General features: G+C 58.8%; 1 protein-coding gene across 5 annotated transcripts in view; it reads right to left on the bottom strand.

The window, feature by feature from the left end:
- Positions 1-17,754, bottom strand: part of NOL4L (nucleolar protein 4 like) — a 130,200-nt gene that overhangs the window by 18,734 nt on the left and 93,712 nt on the right. For 3 of the 5 annotated variants that reach the window (XM_021077429.1, XM_021077430.1, XM_021077431.1), the window contains one exon: positions 10,643-10,784. In XM_021077429.1, the coding sequence (XP_020933088.1) occupies positions 10,643-10,784 (142 nt within the window). Of the gene's footprint in view, positions 1-10,642; positions 10,785-11,093; positions 11,323-11,350; positions 11,731-17,754 lie in introns of those variants that run through there. The other 2 variants (XM_013985246.2, XM_013985247.2) reach the window with 2 other exon arrangements.

Raw genomic sequence — 17,754 nt, forward strand, 5'->3', positions numbered from 1 at the left:
ACAAGACTGCCCCCAACCTGTGACTGTCGTGACAGAGACAGCGCAGCAGGGGCCACGGGAAAGCAGCAGGAAGGCACCCCGCCCAGGCATGTGCACAAAACCGGGCCTCCCCCAGCTCTGGCCAAGGGCAGCTCCCGGTCTGGGCAGGACGCAGGGCCCACCACCTGTGCCCGGAATGCCTACGGGCAGGGAAGGACTGTGTGCCCATCTATGTAACGTGGGGCAGTGCGCTGCTATTCAAATGGGGGAATTAGCGATGAATGGGGGAAATTGTTCCTCCCTCTGTCCAGTCTCCAGGAGGAGACAAAAACCCCTTTTACCTCAGCAAACAATGCCCTTATGTGGGCGCCAGCGCCCCACAGCCCGCACAAGCCCAGCTCTGTGCGAGCCGCCAATCGCCACACCGGGCTCTGGGGCCACAGCCAGCGGTGCCCTCTCCCAGGGGCGACCCTCGCCGGCTCCCGAGGAACCTGGGCAAGGGCGCAAAGGTCCTCGGGCCCAGCGTGCTGGGGCAGGCTGCCCCTGGGGCCAGAGGTGCGGCTGCCGGGAGGCTCGCCTCCCTCCTTCACGGGCTTCCAAGCAGGGGAGAGGAGGGGGCATCAATAATTCACACACAAAAGAGATGAGCCGGGCGGAGGCGGGAGGGGAGAGCGCTGGAGCCAGCAGTCCCACGGCGCCGGGGGTGGCCCTGCTGGACGCTGAAGAACCAGGCCACATGGCTTTGGGCTGCAGTCTGGGGGCGCCCTGACTCGGCTCTGAATTTGGGGTGTGCACCTCACCAGGCTGGCCTCCGCCTGCTCTGACAAAGGCTGGCGGTCGGGCCGTGTTTACATGATGCATAGTTCCCAGGAGCACTGGGCTCCTGGCAGGCTACCCTGCTCTTCCTCCCGGAAGGAAGTGGCGGGGGTGGGGGGTGGGGGAGGCTGGGGTCAAATGGGGGACACTGAGGAGCTGGGTGAGGCAGTGCCATTGGGATCCCACCATCCTGGGCGGTAGGGCCACACTGGGCAGCCACCCCTCAGCCTGGTCTTCAGACCCTGCCGCCCACCTAGCTGCCTCTCCAGGCGCCCTGCTCTAGTGGTTCCGAGTGGTTCCGAGAGCCTGGCTCAGGCTCTGCTCCCCATCCGGCCTCCACTCTCGCCTCCCAGCACCCCCAGCACCCCTATTCCACAGCATCCACCTTTCTCCCTGACCTTTGACTCCTTCCTTAAGCAGGTGTCAACACCTGAGGCCCTCAGTGTCTACAGCGATGCTGTCCAACAGAAGCTTAATGCAAGCCACCGACGAAATTTTCAGTTTTCTAGGAGCCACATTTAAAAAAGTAAAAAGAAAGAGATAGAATACCTTTTATTCTATTATCATTATTATGTTTTCTTTTCTTTTTAGGGCCGCACCCTTGGCATATGGAGATTCCCAGGCTAGGGGTCTAATTGGAGCTGTAGCTGTCAGCCTACACCACAGCCACAGCCACATCCACACCAGATTCGAGCCACATCTACGACTTACGCCACAGCTCACAGCAGGATCCTTAACCCACTGAGGGAGGCCAGGGATCAAACCAGCAACCTCATGGTACCGCATGGTTCCTAGCTCGGATTCGTTTCTGCTGTGCCATGACAGGAACTCCCAGGTGGAATAAATTTTTTTTTGTCTTTTTGCCTTTTCTAGGGCCGCTCCCGTGGCATATGGAGGTTCCCAGGCTAGGGGTCTAATCGGAGCTGTAGCCACCGCCCTACGCCAGAGCCACAGCAACGAGGGATCCGAGCCACATCTGTGACCTATACCACAGCTCACGGCAACGCCGGAGCCTTAACCCACTGAGCAAGGCCAGGGATCGAACCTGCAACCTCATGGTTCCTAGTCGGATTCACTAACCACTGAGCCACGACGGGAACTCCAGGTGGAATAAATTTTAATAATTTTATCTAACCCAATATATCCAAAATATTGTCATTTCAACAATTAATACTGTGTTAAAATTGAAATACTTCACATCCTTTTTTCATAGGAAGTCTCTGAAAAAACTCAGTGTGGATTTTACACATAGGGTACACTTCAATGTGGCTCCTCTATCAGACGGGGCAGACCCAGGTTTTCATGATTTTCCCCTAAAACTGAAATCATTTCTCAGAGTTGTCCAAGCCAGCAGATGAGAGTTGGGGTCTTGGGGCAGGTGGCCTGGGCAGGGCTGGTGGTGGGACACTGGGGTCGGGTGCCTCCTTTGGCCTTCGGTGGGAGTGAACACCAAGTGTGCCAGGTGCCGGGAGGTCTCCTCATTGCCTGATTTGCACAACCACCCCCACAGCAGATGCCAGGGAGGAACCAGAGGATCCCAGAGGGAAGTCATCAGCCGTCACACGGCATGAATGCAAGAGCCCTTGGTGAGCTCCGGTGTTGTCTGACTCCCAAAGCACCTCTGGTGCTCTTTCTTCTCTAGGCCTTGCTTTACCCTTCTGTACTATGGGACAGCCCCCCTGCCCCCCACCACTGTCCCACATTCTGCAGCCCCTCCCAAGCAGATACTGGCCAAACGTGCCCCCGAGGAAAGACTCCCAACAGGGACAGCCTGGGTCTATCTTCCCAGGCCCCGCCCTCAAGGCCAAGCACAGGCAGTGAGAACTCCTTGCTAATTCAGTGTGCAAGGCTCTAGCTGAGAGAGCCACTGCATGCCCCCCCCAACCCCAAAACAAATGATGTGTTCTGAGAGCAAACAGAGCCACTCCGGGCAGCCATGTGTGAATGATTCATGGGGCAGGGCCATGGCCCGAGCCTGCGTGTGTGTGTGTGTGTGTGTGTGTGTGTGTGTGTGTGTGAGCTCGCCAGAGCCTGTGTGAGTGTGTGTGTGAGTGTGTGTGTGTGGCAGGCCTTCCACCTGCCCTCCCGGAAGCCACTCTGCGTTTGGTGCATCCCAGTCCTTAGGTCAGAGTGATGACGCCAACGTGGCCTGGTCACTTCCTGGTTCCTTGGACAGGCTCTGGTAGCGATGCCTCTTGGGCACACACCCCTCCCCTGGCCTCCTCTCTAGCACAGCAGGCCTGCCTCCAAAGAGGATCAAAAAGGAGTCGGGTCTCCATGTGTCCCGGGCTGTGGGGGGGCGGGGGGAAGAGCAGGGCTCTGACTCCGCCAATAGCCCAGCAGGCAGAGGCGAAAATTCTAGGTGTGGGGGAATCTCCCTGTCCCTTTCTTAGCAGGTGAACTTCACCTCTAGGGCCGTGGAGCTTGCCCTGCCCTGTGTTCTCGCCAGGTGTCTGGGGGCCTGCGAGGGTCTGGGGCCCTGGCAGCCTGCACAAGGCCAGGGCTGTGCAGGCCTGGCCTGCTCCCGGGATAAAGGGATCTCTCGGTGCTGTCTCCCAGCCTCCCTTACCCCGCAGCGGCCGGAGGCCAGGACAGCCCAGCATTGTCTGGGCCGCCTGCAGCCCAGCTGATGACGGACACTTTCCTGTGACCCGGGACTGCCACGGTGGCCCACAGCCAATCCCCGGAAGGACTTGGGCCCTAGTTCTTTGCTCCTAGGGGAGGGGCAGGCTGGAGGCCACTGCCACCTCTTCATCCGGTGTGGATGTTTGGAGTCTTGAATAGGAGCAAACAGCTATCACTCTGGAAGGAGGAGTACGTGACCTGTAGCCAGAAAACGAGGCCCAGACAGTTTGCAGCCTCACCTGAGACAGGTGGGGTCAGGGAGACGGACAGCACCAGGATCAGCAGGTGTCGGGGAGGAAGGCTCAATTTAAGAGCCCACTGCAGGAAGCCTTGCCAGGGAGGCCTGGTGAAGGGGCCACAACCCTCTCCCCACGTGACAGTGACCAGGGAGGATGCCCAGCCGCGAGTAGCAGCGTCACGGGGAGTAGGCTGCAGGAGGCCAAGAGCCTTGGGTCCCGGCTGGGAAGAGAGCTGCTCCAGCCCCCGGGGTGGGCACCGTGCACAGTGAACATGAGAAGTGGCCGAGGCTCAGGGGTGACATAGGGGACTGTCTCTGAGCCACGTGGCCTGGCCCCAACCTACCCCTGCCCCTTTGCCTACTAGCAGTATGGCCTCCTGCCTGCTTCCTCGCACCAGCAGCCCCCAGCCCTGGCCGGGACACCCTGTGGTACCCCCAGCACCCAGCCTAGTGGCCGGCACGCAGGAGGTGAGCTGCTACCCAGGTGCCTTCTCTGTGGACAGCGGAACTGACTCACAGCTGCTAGCCAGCGTGGGAGCCTGGGGTGGATCTGGGGTTTGCAGATCAGGGAGCAGGGTCTTGGGGGACTTGGGGGTCCCCCATAGGCCCTGCCATGTGGGACAAGAACTCAGGAGATGCTGGAGCAAGTGGGAGTGGCCGGGCCCTCCCAGCTCAGCTCCCTTTCCAAAGGAGACGTGGGTGGGGGGCGGTGAGCAGAGGTGAGGGGCTCCGTGTGAGTATCGCACAGAAAGCCAGGGCCAGAAGCTCACAGAGCTCGGCGGGCAGAGGGGTCAAGAGGGACCTGAACAGATGAGGAGACAGGTCTGGAACGCGTGGGGCAGTGAAGGGTCCAGAGGGTCTGGGAGAGGAGAAGCCTCGTCGTTCAAGGGAGGCCCCCGACCCACCTGCACCCCCTGAGCCTGTGAATGCCACTTGCTCTCGGACCCCGCCTCTGGCCCTGCAGCAGAGCCCCCCCACCAGCCAGGCCTCCTAAGAGCAAATGACCCCCCTGCGCCAGTGTGTGCCGGGCCCTGTCCACACGTCATCCCACCCTCACCCCACCATCCAGTGAGGGGAGGGACTGGCCCCAGGCCACACAGCAAGAGGTGGCAGAGGCAGAATCTGGGCTGGGGTTGGGGCACACTTTCCTCATAGACCCTGTGGAGACATGGGAGAAAGGCCGGGGCGGGGGGGCAGGAGAGGCAACACCGCTGTAAATAGCAAGTCCTGGGCAAGGGTGGCACACCTGCTCCCCAGGGGCCCACCCCTGCCAGCCAGTCTGCATTTCTGGGTAGTGGAGGGCCCCACCCGAGGGCAGCAAGAGCCAGGAGGCGGGAAGCCCTGGTCTTCTCACAAAGAGCTCCTGAGACACACTGGGATTCACGGCCGTGGTCACCCTGGCCATGCTACACCCAGAAGCCGGGGTCAGAGGTGACCCACTTGCTTAGGACCCCACTACAGGGCCAGGACCTGCTCGGGGGAAGCCACAGTGGGGTGCCAGGGGCCGCCTGCAGGGAGCTGTGTCTGGTCCGGATCCCAGGGCCCACAGAAGTAGCCTCGCCTTTTCTCTCCGTCCTCCAGGAACCCCTGTGTGCCAGCCCCTAGCCTGGCTGTGCTGGCACTCCGAGAGACAGGTGACCCAAGACACCCCCAGCCCTGGCGCCAGGCATCTTCCTCCCTTCCCCACCTCCTCCTGACAGGCTGCCCAAGCCTCCCAGGCCATCATACACCTGCCTTCAGCATCACACCAGCGCAGCCTCCTCTGAGGGGCTTTTGCTGGTGCCCTGTCTCTGCCATCAGCTTCTCAACAGCCGTTTGCTGAGCACCTGTTCTGCGGTGAGGGCTGGGGGGTGGGATGGAGGGATAAAGCCCAGAAGAGAACATCCTTGGATAACAAAAAGCAGTGGGGTGGGCCTGGACCGTCCTTCCCCCCAAGTGGCCCAAACTCGGGCCTTGGAGCCAGAGACACCCTTGTGGCTGCATGGGGTCTGGCGAGTTAGCTCCCCCCTCTGTAGGAAAGGCCTAGTCACAGCTCTGAGCTCACAGGGTCATGGCCACCCTGCCACCAGCTCAGAGCTGAGCAAAAAGCAGGCTCAGGAAGGGGGCCTCCAGTCACTGGGATGACCCGACAACCTTTAAAAATGCCATATCAGTGAGGGGGCAGGGGCCGGGCGGGGCGGGAAGACTGTGTGGGGGAAACATGGTGGCTTCAGCAATACACCATCCCGCCCCGTTTTTGTTTTTTTTTTTTTTTCTTTTTTTAAGAAAACAAGACTTTGATTACATACACAGAAAAGTCTAAGAAAAACAGGCCCAAACATTGGTGGTTTTGAGTGTCTTTTTTTTGGCTTCCTTTTTTCTACAATAATATAATACTTGTGAAATGAGATAAAAAGCAAGATACTCTTCTTCAAAGACACACCTCCTGCCCTCAGAAAGCCTACAGCCTGGCAGGATCCCATGTTCTGTGCGCCTGTCCCTTTCCTGCAGGCTCCTCAAAGGGACAAGGCCAGGGACGGGCTTATCAGCCTCCAGCACCAACACGCACACAGCAGAACTGGTGGAGGCCCTGGAGGAACCAGCGCCTGCGTCCAGCCTGCAGGCAGGAAGCGCGGCACCTGGAAGCCCAGGGCAGGAGGGGCCTCTCATCTGAGAGGCACAAACGAGAGAGGCCCCCAAGTGCTGCCCAGCCCCCGCCCACCGCGACCCTGCAGGAAGATGGAAGCAGGACCCTCGTTCTCCCAGGCGCTAGCTTCCTGTCTGCCCGGGAGCTGAGTAATGTCCGCTCCCACCCCCACGCGTCCCTTCGGGAGGCCAGGCCTCACATTTTCCGCTCAGGAAGGGGCAGCGCAAGAGGCCTGGTGAAGCACATCAAGGGGAGACGGGAGAGGGCCCTGAGCTCTGGCCGAGCATCTGACAGCCAGAGGCCGCTGGCCGGCCTGCCCCTGCCCGTGGCCTCGTGCACTGATTCCCTTCGCAGACACCGCCCCCTGCTCAGCACTAGGCTCTGCGCTGGGCACCGGGAAACGGGCTCTCAGGGTGCTCACTCGGCATCTGGGGAAGAAATGGGCACCAGGCCGATAACCTCCCCGACGGGACGTCGTTACAGAAGGCCGCGCTGTTCGTCAATGCCAGACCTGCGTCTCTGGACAGAGTCTCGGCAGTCTTCCAGAGGTCCCCCTCTCCACCCCCAAAATGCAGCCCGAGCATTTTCCCAGGCACCTATGATGAGACCAGGGCTCTGTCTGGAGTCAAAAGAAAGCCCAAAGCCTCAGCTGGGCTTCGCGGCAGAGCTGGAGTCGACCTGGCCAGATGGGGGCTGGAGGCAGTGGTGGAACGGCCTGGATCACTCGGCCCAAGGTAGTGCTCTGAGTTTGGGCAGGCCACCTCTTCTGGTTCCCAGGCTCCCATGCCCACCCTCTGGGGAACCTCACACATGAAAGCGATGCCTCGAAAGAGGAAGGGCGCAGCCTTGGCACCCCCTCCTGACTCTGGCTGGATCGCCCCAATTTTCTCACTGATCAGCAGTTCCCGCCCGTGAGACAGGACAAGAGTCACATCCTCTCCCACGGCAACTACAATTCTCAAGGAGGAAGGCCCGCGGTGCTCCCTGGTCAAAGTATCTGGCTGCTGTGACTTCACGGAGCCAGGAGGAGACCCGTAAAAGAGATCCGTGAGGGGAGGCCTCCCAGGCAGTGGCAGGCTTGCGGACCAACGCACAACTGTGTTCAGGGCAAGCACACTCCTACTGCTGTGAACCTCAGACAAGCCCCTGGGAGTGAGAGCCGGCCTGCTGATAATTCATTTCTAGTCTCAGCCTGGGACCTGCCCTGCCAAGGCCCAGCCTTCATCTGCCTTTGTTCAAATTTTTAAAAGAAGGCAGAGGATGAGGGAGAGGAAGAGGTGGTAGAAGAGGAGGTGGAGGAGGAGGTGGAGGAGGTGAAGGAGGAGGAGGAGGTGGAGGAGGAGGAGGAGGTGGAGGAGGAGGAGGAGGAGGTGGAGGAGGTGGAGGAGGAGGAGGAGGAGGAGGAGGAGGAGGTGGAGGAGGAGGAGGAGGAGGAGGAGGAGGAGGAGGAGGAGGAGGTGGAGGAGGAGGAGGAGGAGGAGGAGGTAGAGGAGGAGGAGGAGGAGGTAGAGGAGGAGGAGGTGGAGGAGGAGGTGGAGGAGGTGGAGGAGGAGGAGGAGGAGGAGGAGGAGGAGGTGGAGGAGGAGGAGGAGGAGGAGGTAGAGGAGGAGGAGGAGGAGGTGGCAGAGGACAGGGAGGAAGAGAAGGCGGAAGGGCCCAACACATCCACCAACAGGTGAGAATCTGTGCAGACTGCCTGACTTCCTGAAATGCTCTGGGCTGTGATGATGCTGGTCAGCAGAGGTGGAAGGCCCCCTCACAGCCTCGGGGGTCCCCATTCTTTCTGCCTAAGGGAAAAGACCCAGGTGCTCAGCCTGGGGGGATCCTCAAGAACAAAGAATCCAACTTGCCCCCCCAACAAGGGGCAGACCTCTACCCGCTCTGGATGGTGTGCTGGGGAGGCCCCATCAGTGCTTACTCCTTTACTCATTCCAGCAACAAATATTCTGCAGGCCCCTCTAATGCGCCTGGCACGCAGCTAGAGTCACCAGGGACAGAGGAGAGAGCAAGATCCGCACAGCCTGCCCCTCACTGAGCTCTCGGCGGGGGGGCGGGGGGGGCCCTCAGAAATGGAGAACCAAGCCACCTTGAGGTCGGTGGGGTCGGGGAAGCTTCTGGATGAAGGCACACAAGCGGAGAGACCACGGAGGGCCGTGGCTGGGTGCAGACAGAGACTTTGCTTGGACTGTCCCCCTCCCAGTCCCCCTTTAACAACAGGGGACATGAGAACATCCTGAAGCCTCAGACAGTCTCCCACTGACTCAAAGATGGGAGCAGGTTGGGAGCTGGCACCTTCAGAGAGGAGGGCTGGCCACTTGCTACTGCGGGCCCTGTCAAGGACTCCAGGCCGGGTCTGTGCTGTCGGTTGGACCTTCCAAAAGATTCAGGACCAGACAGGTAGCAGAGACCAGGCTGGCCGGTCTCAAGGCCTGTGACTCCCCCGTACTGGGTCCAGGTCAACCTCCAACCGGCACATCAGCCCACAGCCTCCAGACCCAGGCTCCGATGAAATAAATAAATTGATGGAATCATGGGTAACACCATCCTCCCTGTCTCCAGCTTTGGCCACCCACCCTGATAAACACCCTGGTCCTGTCAGCAGGCCAGCACCACGGCCTGGAGGGACCTGGGGGGGCAGGAGGGGCGGGGCGGGGTAGGGGATGGGAGTGACTACACCCAGGTCGGTTCCCCACGCCCAGTTTCTGGGGGACCAGCTGCAGGACGTGCTGATTTCACCAGCCTTGCGGTGGAGTTAGCCCTGTGACCGCCCACTCCCTGTGCTAACTGATGCTGGAGCCCCCACATCACCAAATCTCCCTGGAAAGCATCTCTGACAGAGAGGAGATCCCCACAGCGTGGTTGTAAGCAATGGTAACACAAGACCTTTTCGAGAATGAGGTGGGGGAATGCGGCCCCCACTCAGTCCTACCACTCTGGTTTTTGTTTTTGTTTTAATGCTCTGGATCCTTCTTGGGAAGGTCCAACCGACAGCCCCGGGCTGAGCTTGCTGGCGTGGCTCTTGGTGTGGCCTTTGGGCGTGGCCCTCAATAAGCTCAGATGAGGCAGGAGGTCAGCTGCTGGGCGCTTCCCAGCCCCCCGAACCCCCAGCAGCATGCGGCTGCCCCCGCCTGCTTCCCCGTCTGTCCCGTGGGAACGCTGGAAGGCGATATTGGTCTGGGAGGCTCGCAGCATGAGGGGGGGGGTCGTGCTGACCTTATGAGTTGTCAAGGGACAAAAGCCTTTTCTTTCCTGGCAGCCGCGCACCCCACTCCTCACAGCCACACCCTGGGCTCCCCAGTCCCTGGCTGGCCACCCCAGCTGCCTCCTTGCTGGGTCTCCTCCCAGACAAAGCCAGATTCAGGCTTTCGAGGGCCGTGGGGACACAGGCACGCGGGTTCTGCCATGGAGACGAACTTTGACCCAAACTGCAAGTCTCCTACCCCTTATTTACTCTTTAAGGCTAACCCGTTTCACAGAGTTAACATTACACCCCTTTTTAACCCTGTGCCTCCCTCCCACATTCCAGGCCCCGACCTTCAACCCCTCCTAATTGCAGCTCTACACCCCAGTTCTCTCCAGCTCATCCCCCGCCCCCATCACCTCCACCCCAGAAATCAGAGCCCGGCCAGGGACGCTCTGACTGCAGGTGCCACCCCCGTGATGCCCACCACCGTGTCTAACTGAGGCAGGCCCTGGAGCCCCAGCGCACAGCCCTGGGGGGCTGGACACAGGGGCTCCGGAGGTCTGACCCTGCCCCCGACTCTCCCACCCCAAGAAGGAAGCCTCTGTCCCAGGGGAGGAGAGAGGAGGCCGCCTGGCAGGCTCTGGAGGATGGAGAGGGCCAGACCAGAGCTGGGACAGCTCCTCAGCTGCGCCACATCTCATCCCGAGGAGCTGGGGGCACACATGAGGATGGGTACACTGCCTGCTCACCCACCAGACTCTGTCCTAGAGTCTCACATCCGGGCTGCAGAAGCCCAGCTCGTTTTCATTACCGGGCATCTGGACTGTTCCGGGTCAGGCACACTGTTAACCTTCCCAGATCTGAATCATGATAACTTTAAAATCCATACCCCACCGGCCCACGAGCATCAGACAAACAGACAGGACACCGTCAGGCTGCCAGGCCCGAGAGTGCTATCCATTCACCTTCGAGGAGGAATAAGTGCTCCTCCTGGAACTAGGTAAGGGTTGGAGCAGCGGGGGCCGTGGAGAAGCTGAGAACCCTGGGCGCAGCTGTCAGCCTGGGCCAGGGCCACCCCCGCAGGCTCCAGCCCAGATTCCACCACCCAGGATTCCTAGGCCCTTGCAGGCAGCGGGCACGGCCCCTCCTCCAACGGCCACGAAAGGACACTCACCGTCCTCTTGGCTGTGGAGGTTCTGCGGGCTCCGCATCCTCTCGTCCTGGCTGGGACTCAGGCTGGAGGCCAGGTGTGGGTCAGCTGACATCCATGTGGAGTCGTTCATATCAAAATCTTCACTGCTCACAGAAGTTTCATCCTGATCAGGGACAAAGAAGGCAGGCGTTCAATAGGGACGGGCTCTGCGCAGCCCCTGGGCAGCACTGTGGGCACACCTCACGGCCTGTGGGTACTTAGAAGTACCCCAGAGGCCGCAGGGAGCCCCAAACCTTGCAGTGGGGGCTGGGTTGCTCCCCCTGTCTCCTCCCCCACCCCCCCCCCATGGAAGTGGCTGGGGCTCTGGTTCCTGTCGGAAGCCCAGGCTGAAGGCCGTTGCTTTCTGTAATTGAAGACAATTGAAGATGAGGTCTCGCATCCTGTAGGGCGGATAGCAGGGCCTGGCTCTTACCCTTGTGAGCCAAGGTTGAAACAAGCGCTGTAAACAAGGGCCACTGCTCCCTGCTCCCTGCCCACAGCCCGGGGATGAGGGCTCACACCACGCAGGGCCAGGCGGGCAGAAATGGGTAGCAGGGCATGCTGGCACCGCTGAGGCCAGGCTGATGGCCCCCACCACGCCCGCTTCCCCGACTCCCGTGGAGCATGCATGGAATTCCTTTCTCCCACTCCCCCGGCCCAGAGGACATTTCTGTCTTCCTCCTTCCTAACCTTTGCTGTGCTTCAAAGATATGCTCTTGGGCGGCTTCCAGAGCTGAAAAGGCCAGCCCCAGAAGTATAGAGAAGGAAGGGGGCGGGGTAGGCGAGGGTTCGGATCAGACCGCAAAGGGGTTCGGCTCAAGGGCCTGGGGGGCCGCCAGGGCCTTCCAAACAGCCGGAGGGCCTGCCGGAGAGGATCACGCCTGCCTCCTCTTCCCTCTCTGGCTTCAGTGAGCCCTTGGCCAGTCATCCGGGAACCCCCGGGGCGGGGCCCCTTCAACCCAGCCCTCCAGTGGGAAGGGACCCCACCTCCTTTCTGGCCCAGCCTCCTTCAGGAGCCGCAAGCGACTGTGTTTGGGAGCTGGCTGTAAATCGCGAGAAAGATGACCCAGCAGCTCCCACACCCCGGAGCTCTGGCTTTGCCCCCTCCCCTCCCCCCGTCCAGCAAGATACAATGGTCTCTGTGGGCCCCCAGGAAGGACCTCTGGCAGAGCACTACCCCCCCAAAAGCCTCCCTCCAGGGGCCCTCACAGAGGTCTCTTTTACAGCGAGCAAACACACTTTGGTTTGAACTTTCTTCGGCTGCTGTCCGAGGCAGACACATCTGCTCTCCAAGTGCTAGGGAACCAGCGTGGATTATCCTCCACTCCCTCCCCCAACAGCCGGGCTGGCAGGGAGTTTCCTGGAATTTACAGCTTCTGTGCAGCACGAGTGTGTACCCTCTGCGGCTGAATCAGGAGGATGCGAGCTGGGCCAAGACGCCAGCTCTGTGCTGCTCAGGGGTCCCAGGCAGTACACCCAGGGCCTGGTGGTGGTGGTGGTGGTGGTGGCGGTGGCGGTGGGGGGAGTGGGAACACGGACACAAAGACCACGTGTGCTCTCGTGCCCCTCCCCCCACAGGCGGGCACTCGGCCTCCCTCCCACAGGCTGCCCAGCTCCTTACACATGAGCACAGCACACGCACGCACAGCCTTCCCTGGGTGAAAGCACGCTCATCACACTCACTCAGAAGACTGTCTTCATACCTGGAGGGACAGACATACATCAAAAGGCTCACTCTGCACAAAGAGCAATACGACTCCCCTATGCCAACAGGACAGGACCCAAGAGTGAAGGGCGGCGGGCAGGTGGGCGAGAAGGACCCTTGGAGGGTAGGGCCAGCCAGGCCGTGGGAGTCAGGAACAGGGGCATCCTCGCATGGGCACCTGGCTCCTTCCCAGCTGCCCAGGGTCACTGTGCTCAGGGTATGACCTGAAGTCCCCGCTAGAGCAGAAAGGCTCTCTCCTGGCTCTTGGGTATTCTCGAAACACTCAAGGCTTAAAGGACCAAGTATTCTAACATCCAGAAGCACCACCTATTCAAAGTGCTCCATCTACTCATTCAACCAGTACGTACTGAACACCTACTATGTGCCGAACACCTTTCTAGGTGCTGGAAAAAATTCGGCTGCGGATAAGTCCTGGCCTTCCTGGCACTCCCTGTCCAGGGCAGGAGATGGACAATCAGCAGGAAAAGGCATAAGGTAGGGGGGAATGAGGGCTACAAAGCAAAATACAGCAGAAGAAGCGGGGAGGGACCCACAGGACTGTGTTTGCCAGGGTGGCCTGGGGGCGGGGGGGGGGGCACAACTGATCAGGGGACATTTGAGCAGAGGCCTGCTGGAGGTGAGGAAGGTTGTTGGAGGGGGTGGAGGTCCCATGTGGGGAGTGCCTACAGGGGTGTCCCCTCCTAAGGGGCACATGACCTTGGGCAGCTCAGAGAAAGGAATGTTCCACTAAGCACAAAAGTTCTCACGGAAGAGCAGGAAAAGGTCAGAACGGCTAAGTGCAGCACTGAACGCTCCCATGGTCTAAACCTACTTGGCCAAAGTTTAAAACAGTAACAACCGAAGTCAAGATTTATTGGGGGTCAAGTGCTTTCCTTGGAGGGTCTCATTTTCCCCTTACCACAAGCCCACCACCTAGTGCAGTTTTCACCCCATCCTACAGATGAGGAAGCTGAGGCTCCAAGGGGAGGAGGCACTTGCTCAAGGTTATCAGCCAACAAGTGGCAGAGCCAGAGGTGTGGGATCCTGAAGGCCCAGACACACGGCCTTCCCACCCCCAAGCCCTTGCCCAAGTTGTCCTTCACCTGGAACAACACCCCATGCCGCTGCGGCGTCCCCCGGCCCAGACTTCTAAGGGCTGTTCTTCCACTTCTCCCCCAGCTCTGGCTCATTCTCCACATCTCCCCTCCTTACACTGTCTGCCTGCCCGTCCCACCAGCCCTGGCACTTGGGCAGGCACAGACGCCTCCGTGGTAGCCGGTCAGCAAGGTGGCTCTCTGCCCTGTCTTTCCCCAGAAATCCTTAAGTCCTTCTAAGAGCCAGGACCAGGCTGTGTGTCCCCTGGACAAGGCCACCGAGACCTATCAGATGGGCTGAATTGCCTGGCATGATGTTGGTATTTAATGACGATGTGGCATCAGTTTGACAATCAAGGACCTGGGCCCATTACACAGTTCCTGAATGGACACTGGATGAAACCTGGACCCTGGCTGGCAGGCGGGTGGTGGTGTGCTGCCATGCAGGGTCCCCCACCTGCAGCTGCCAGGCGCCCCTGCACAGAGCCTAGGGTTTCTCTGGCTCAGGTCAGGAAACTGTCCACCGGAATGGCCCCTCTCCACCCCTCCCTGCCCTGATGGGTCAAACCACGCAGAGGAGGAGGGCTAAATTTCACACTGGATTGCAAGCACTCGATAATGGGGAGTACTCAGCACCCTCACGAGGGGCTATGAGGCAAGGGTTTTAGGAGACTTCTTTGCAATGGCCCCACAGAACAAGCAGGCACCCATGACAGATCTACCTGCATACCTGACACCTGCCCCTCGGGGACCTGCCTCAGTTGCCCAAGGGCACCACAGCTAGTGGCTGAGCTGGGATCTGAACCCAGGCAGCCTGTGCCCAGAGCCCACATCACAGACCAGCCCATCACACCGAGGGGCCACCTCACAACCCTTCCTCCCCCCAATCGAAAGAACCAGATTCCTCAACAACAAAGTGTCTCAGGATGACACCTAATGGGAACCCATGGGAGACGGAAGTACGTTTACACTCACGCCTCGTTCACTCTCTTCAGTGAGTCAACAGGCACTTGCATTTACGGCGATCTACCCTGTGCCAGTGCTGTGTTGGGGCGCCATGACTGCGGCAGGGCTCTCTCCCTCCCTGTCATTCAGGGGAAGAGAGAGCGAAAAATTCTGACCCACTTGTAAGCGCTGAGAGAGTGGGGGCTGGGAAAGCCCCTCCTCAGGTATCTACTGACTGTCAAGCTCTCCCCAGCCAGTGTTCCCACGGCCCCCGGCAAGGGGCCACGTGAATCCTTGCTTTTGGATGATGGTTCTAGCTAAGCTTTTGACACCTAGTCATACATCAATTTTTTTAAGTGAGAAATTGAAGCAATTAACCTAACTTCAACCCCCCCTCAATATAAATTCCAATCAAAATTAGCTCCCACACCCTTACTTTCAGGGCTGATCTGGGAGAGAAGGCTTCCCAGACCCCTCTGGCCATCTACCTGCCAAAGCAGAGCCCCCCGCTGTGGAGGGCAGACTGTAGCCTCGCCCACTCACACCGAGCCCAGGCCCCGGGAGCAAGCCAATCACACAGGCAATTACCAGTACACACGGTTCTGAGTCCATCAACGAAAAGCAGGGGAGGCCTAAGGGACCTGCAGGAGGTGCTGGCCCAGGTTATGAGGCTGGGCCTCAGCCCTGAGAATTTTTTTTTTTTTTTTTTTTTTTTTTTTAAGGCCACACTTGCAGCATATGGAGGTTCCCAAGCTAGGGGTCTAATCGGAGCTACAGCTGCTGGCCTACACCACAGCCACAGCAATGCCAGATCTGAGCAGCATCTGCGACCTACACCACAGCTCATGGCAACGCCGGATCCTTAACCCACTGAGTGAGCCCAGGCATTGAACCCACAGCCCCATGATTCCTAGTCAGATTCATTTCCACTGAGCCACGACAGGAACCCCAGCCCTGTGAATGGACCCCAGGTGCTCCCCCTGCTAGCCCAGAGGTCACAAGTTGGGCACTTCTTGCTTTTCCCTTCTGGAACCTCACAGGAATTCACTCTGCTAATTTCTCTTTCTTTCCTTTTTTTTTTTTAAGAAGGGACACCTTTATTTATTTATTTATTTATTTGCCGCTTCCCGCGTTCCCAGGCTAGGGGTCTAATCGGAGCCGTAGCCACCGGCCTACACCAGAGCCACAGCAACTCGGGATCCGAGCCACGTGTGCAACCTACCCCACAGCTCACGGCAACACCAGATCCTCAACCCACTGAGCAAGGCCAGGGATCAAACCTGCAACCTCATGGTTCCTAGTCGGATTCGTTAACCACTGTGCCACGAGGGGAACTCCTAATTTCTCTTTCTGTAAACAAACTTTAATGAAATTTCCTTTAGAAAATAAGAGTGTATATAATCCCTTACTTCCAGGCCACCCCCCTACCCAGACCTCATGTGACTGGCTAGTCATTCCCCCTGACTCCTCTTACCTCTGCCCTCGGACACCCTGCAGGCTGCAGCCTTGCCCACCTGTTGATAAAAGTCCATCATTTATTCAGCACCAAAGGGCCTGAGCCACTCGCAGGGCGACTGAGCCAACTGCCCTTCTGGGGAGGGAACTCAAGAGCCAGCCAAGGGATGGGGGGCGGGCGTATGGCACCCAGACAGGCCCTGGGACACGCCCTAATCTGGGAGCCCTGACTCTGAGCAGAAGGAGAGGAGACGACCAAACCCTCCCTGCTCTTATCTGCAGTCCAAAATTCACGGGCAGGTTCAGTTTCTCTCCACCCAGGTTCTGAGGCCCTACCTCCTCTGCAGGCAAACTAGCACCAACTGCTGCCCAGCCCAGGAGGAGGAGAAAATGGGAGACCAGAGGGAAATGGTGGAAACGCGCCTGTATCCATGGCTGTAACTAGGGGCAGGTGCTATCAGTAACCTGATTATTTTACAACTGGGGTCAATTTCTTGGGAACTGGGTTCCTGGTACCTCTGAAGTTGAGCCATTTGCATCCTCCAGGATAGGGATCCTGGGGTGTGCCTCACACAACATTTTCCAGTTCCTTCCTCAGAGCTGTAATTCTATCTCTACCACTTGCTTTGAGGGAGCAAAGGAGGAGGATTTGCTGGGAATGGTGCAGTTGCAAACCGTAAGCCCTGACCGGGAGCCTCGGGTATGTGTTTCAGAGGAGGGGTGGGAGGCGGGCATGTGCCTGGGCCGTTTCTGGGAACAGACCTCTTCCCTGTCCAGCCCCTGGGGGGTCTCTTTGATGAAAGGCTGAAGATCCTGTTGAAAGGACCACCAGGCTCAAGGCAGTTCCCCCAGCACCGGCTCTACCCCAAGCAGGCGGGCACCAAGATGGAGAAAGTGAGTACCTCCTTCTAGAACACCTGCAGGCCCCTTCTAGGCCCTGGAAATTCTTCAGTGCGAGGCAATCTCCCCCCCTTGTCTCCATGTCAGCAAGCATTACACACACAACCTTCTGAGCATGCCAAGAAGGTACTGAACCACATTTGACCCCAACTTAACCACTTCAGTTCATCAGACGGCTTATTAATGAAGAGAAAACCCCCCAGGATCTAAAGCAATGAGGGTTCAAATCCCCATTGGGAAGGAACAGCACAAATGAAATCTTAGGGTGGTCTGAGCCACAGCTCCTGGGAGCTGTGGGGTCCCAAGGCTGCTGCTTCATGCTACATCCCAAGCCCACCTGGCCACCGGGGGAGGAGGCCAGCCTCCTGGGGACACTCTAGCACAATTCCACTCCTTCTGCCAGCACACCTCCTCTGCTTCCTAGCCACACAAGCACAGGCTCTTCTGGGAAATGTGAAGTGGGGAGGGCTGACATAGCCAGTCACCTACCACATTTTAGGTATTCTCTCTCTCTCTCTCACACACACATACACACACACACACACTACACACGGTCTGTCAGAAACATGTTCGCATCTACACGGAGATGCTCTGTTGTCTCTGCTGTCATGGGTGCCTGGATGCTGGGGTGAGCATTTTCAACACCTTCCTACTAGTGAATTGAGTGTAAAACGGGCTTTTGTTTCCCCAGCAAAGGCAACTGGCTGTTTTCCCAGCACTCCTCACCACGAGGGCCTCATTGATACCCCAGGCCCTGCCGTTAACAGGGGTGTCTTGAAAAGGGAGGCTGGAGAGATGAGCTTCAGCAGGCAGGGTTCTCCCAGCCAAAAAGAGGGCTAGAGAGAAACCACCCTGCACCCATCCTCTGCAGGAGTCTCCTTCCAAGAAAAGGACCCAGACAAGAGCAAAAAGTTCTTGAGCAGTTCAGCTCCACGTGGCCCTGAGGTGCCAGGGGCCACATCCATTCTCCCAAATCAGTCTTCTCAACTGGGAGG

The sequence above is a fragment of the Sus scrofa genome, chromosome 17, assembly GCF_000003025.6.
Source record: "Sus scrofa isolate TJ Tabasco breed Duroc chromosome 17, Sscrofa11.1, whole genome shotgun sequence".
NCBI classification, from domain to species: domain Eukaryota; kingdom Metazoa; phylum Chordata; class Mammalia; order Artiodactyla; family Suidae; genus Sus; species Sus scrofa.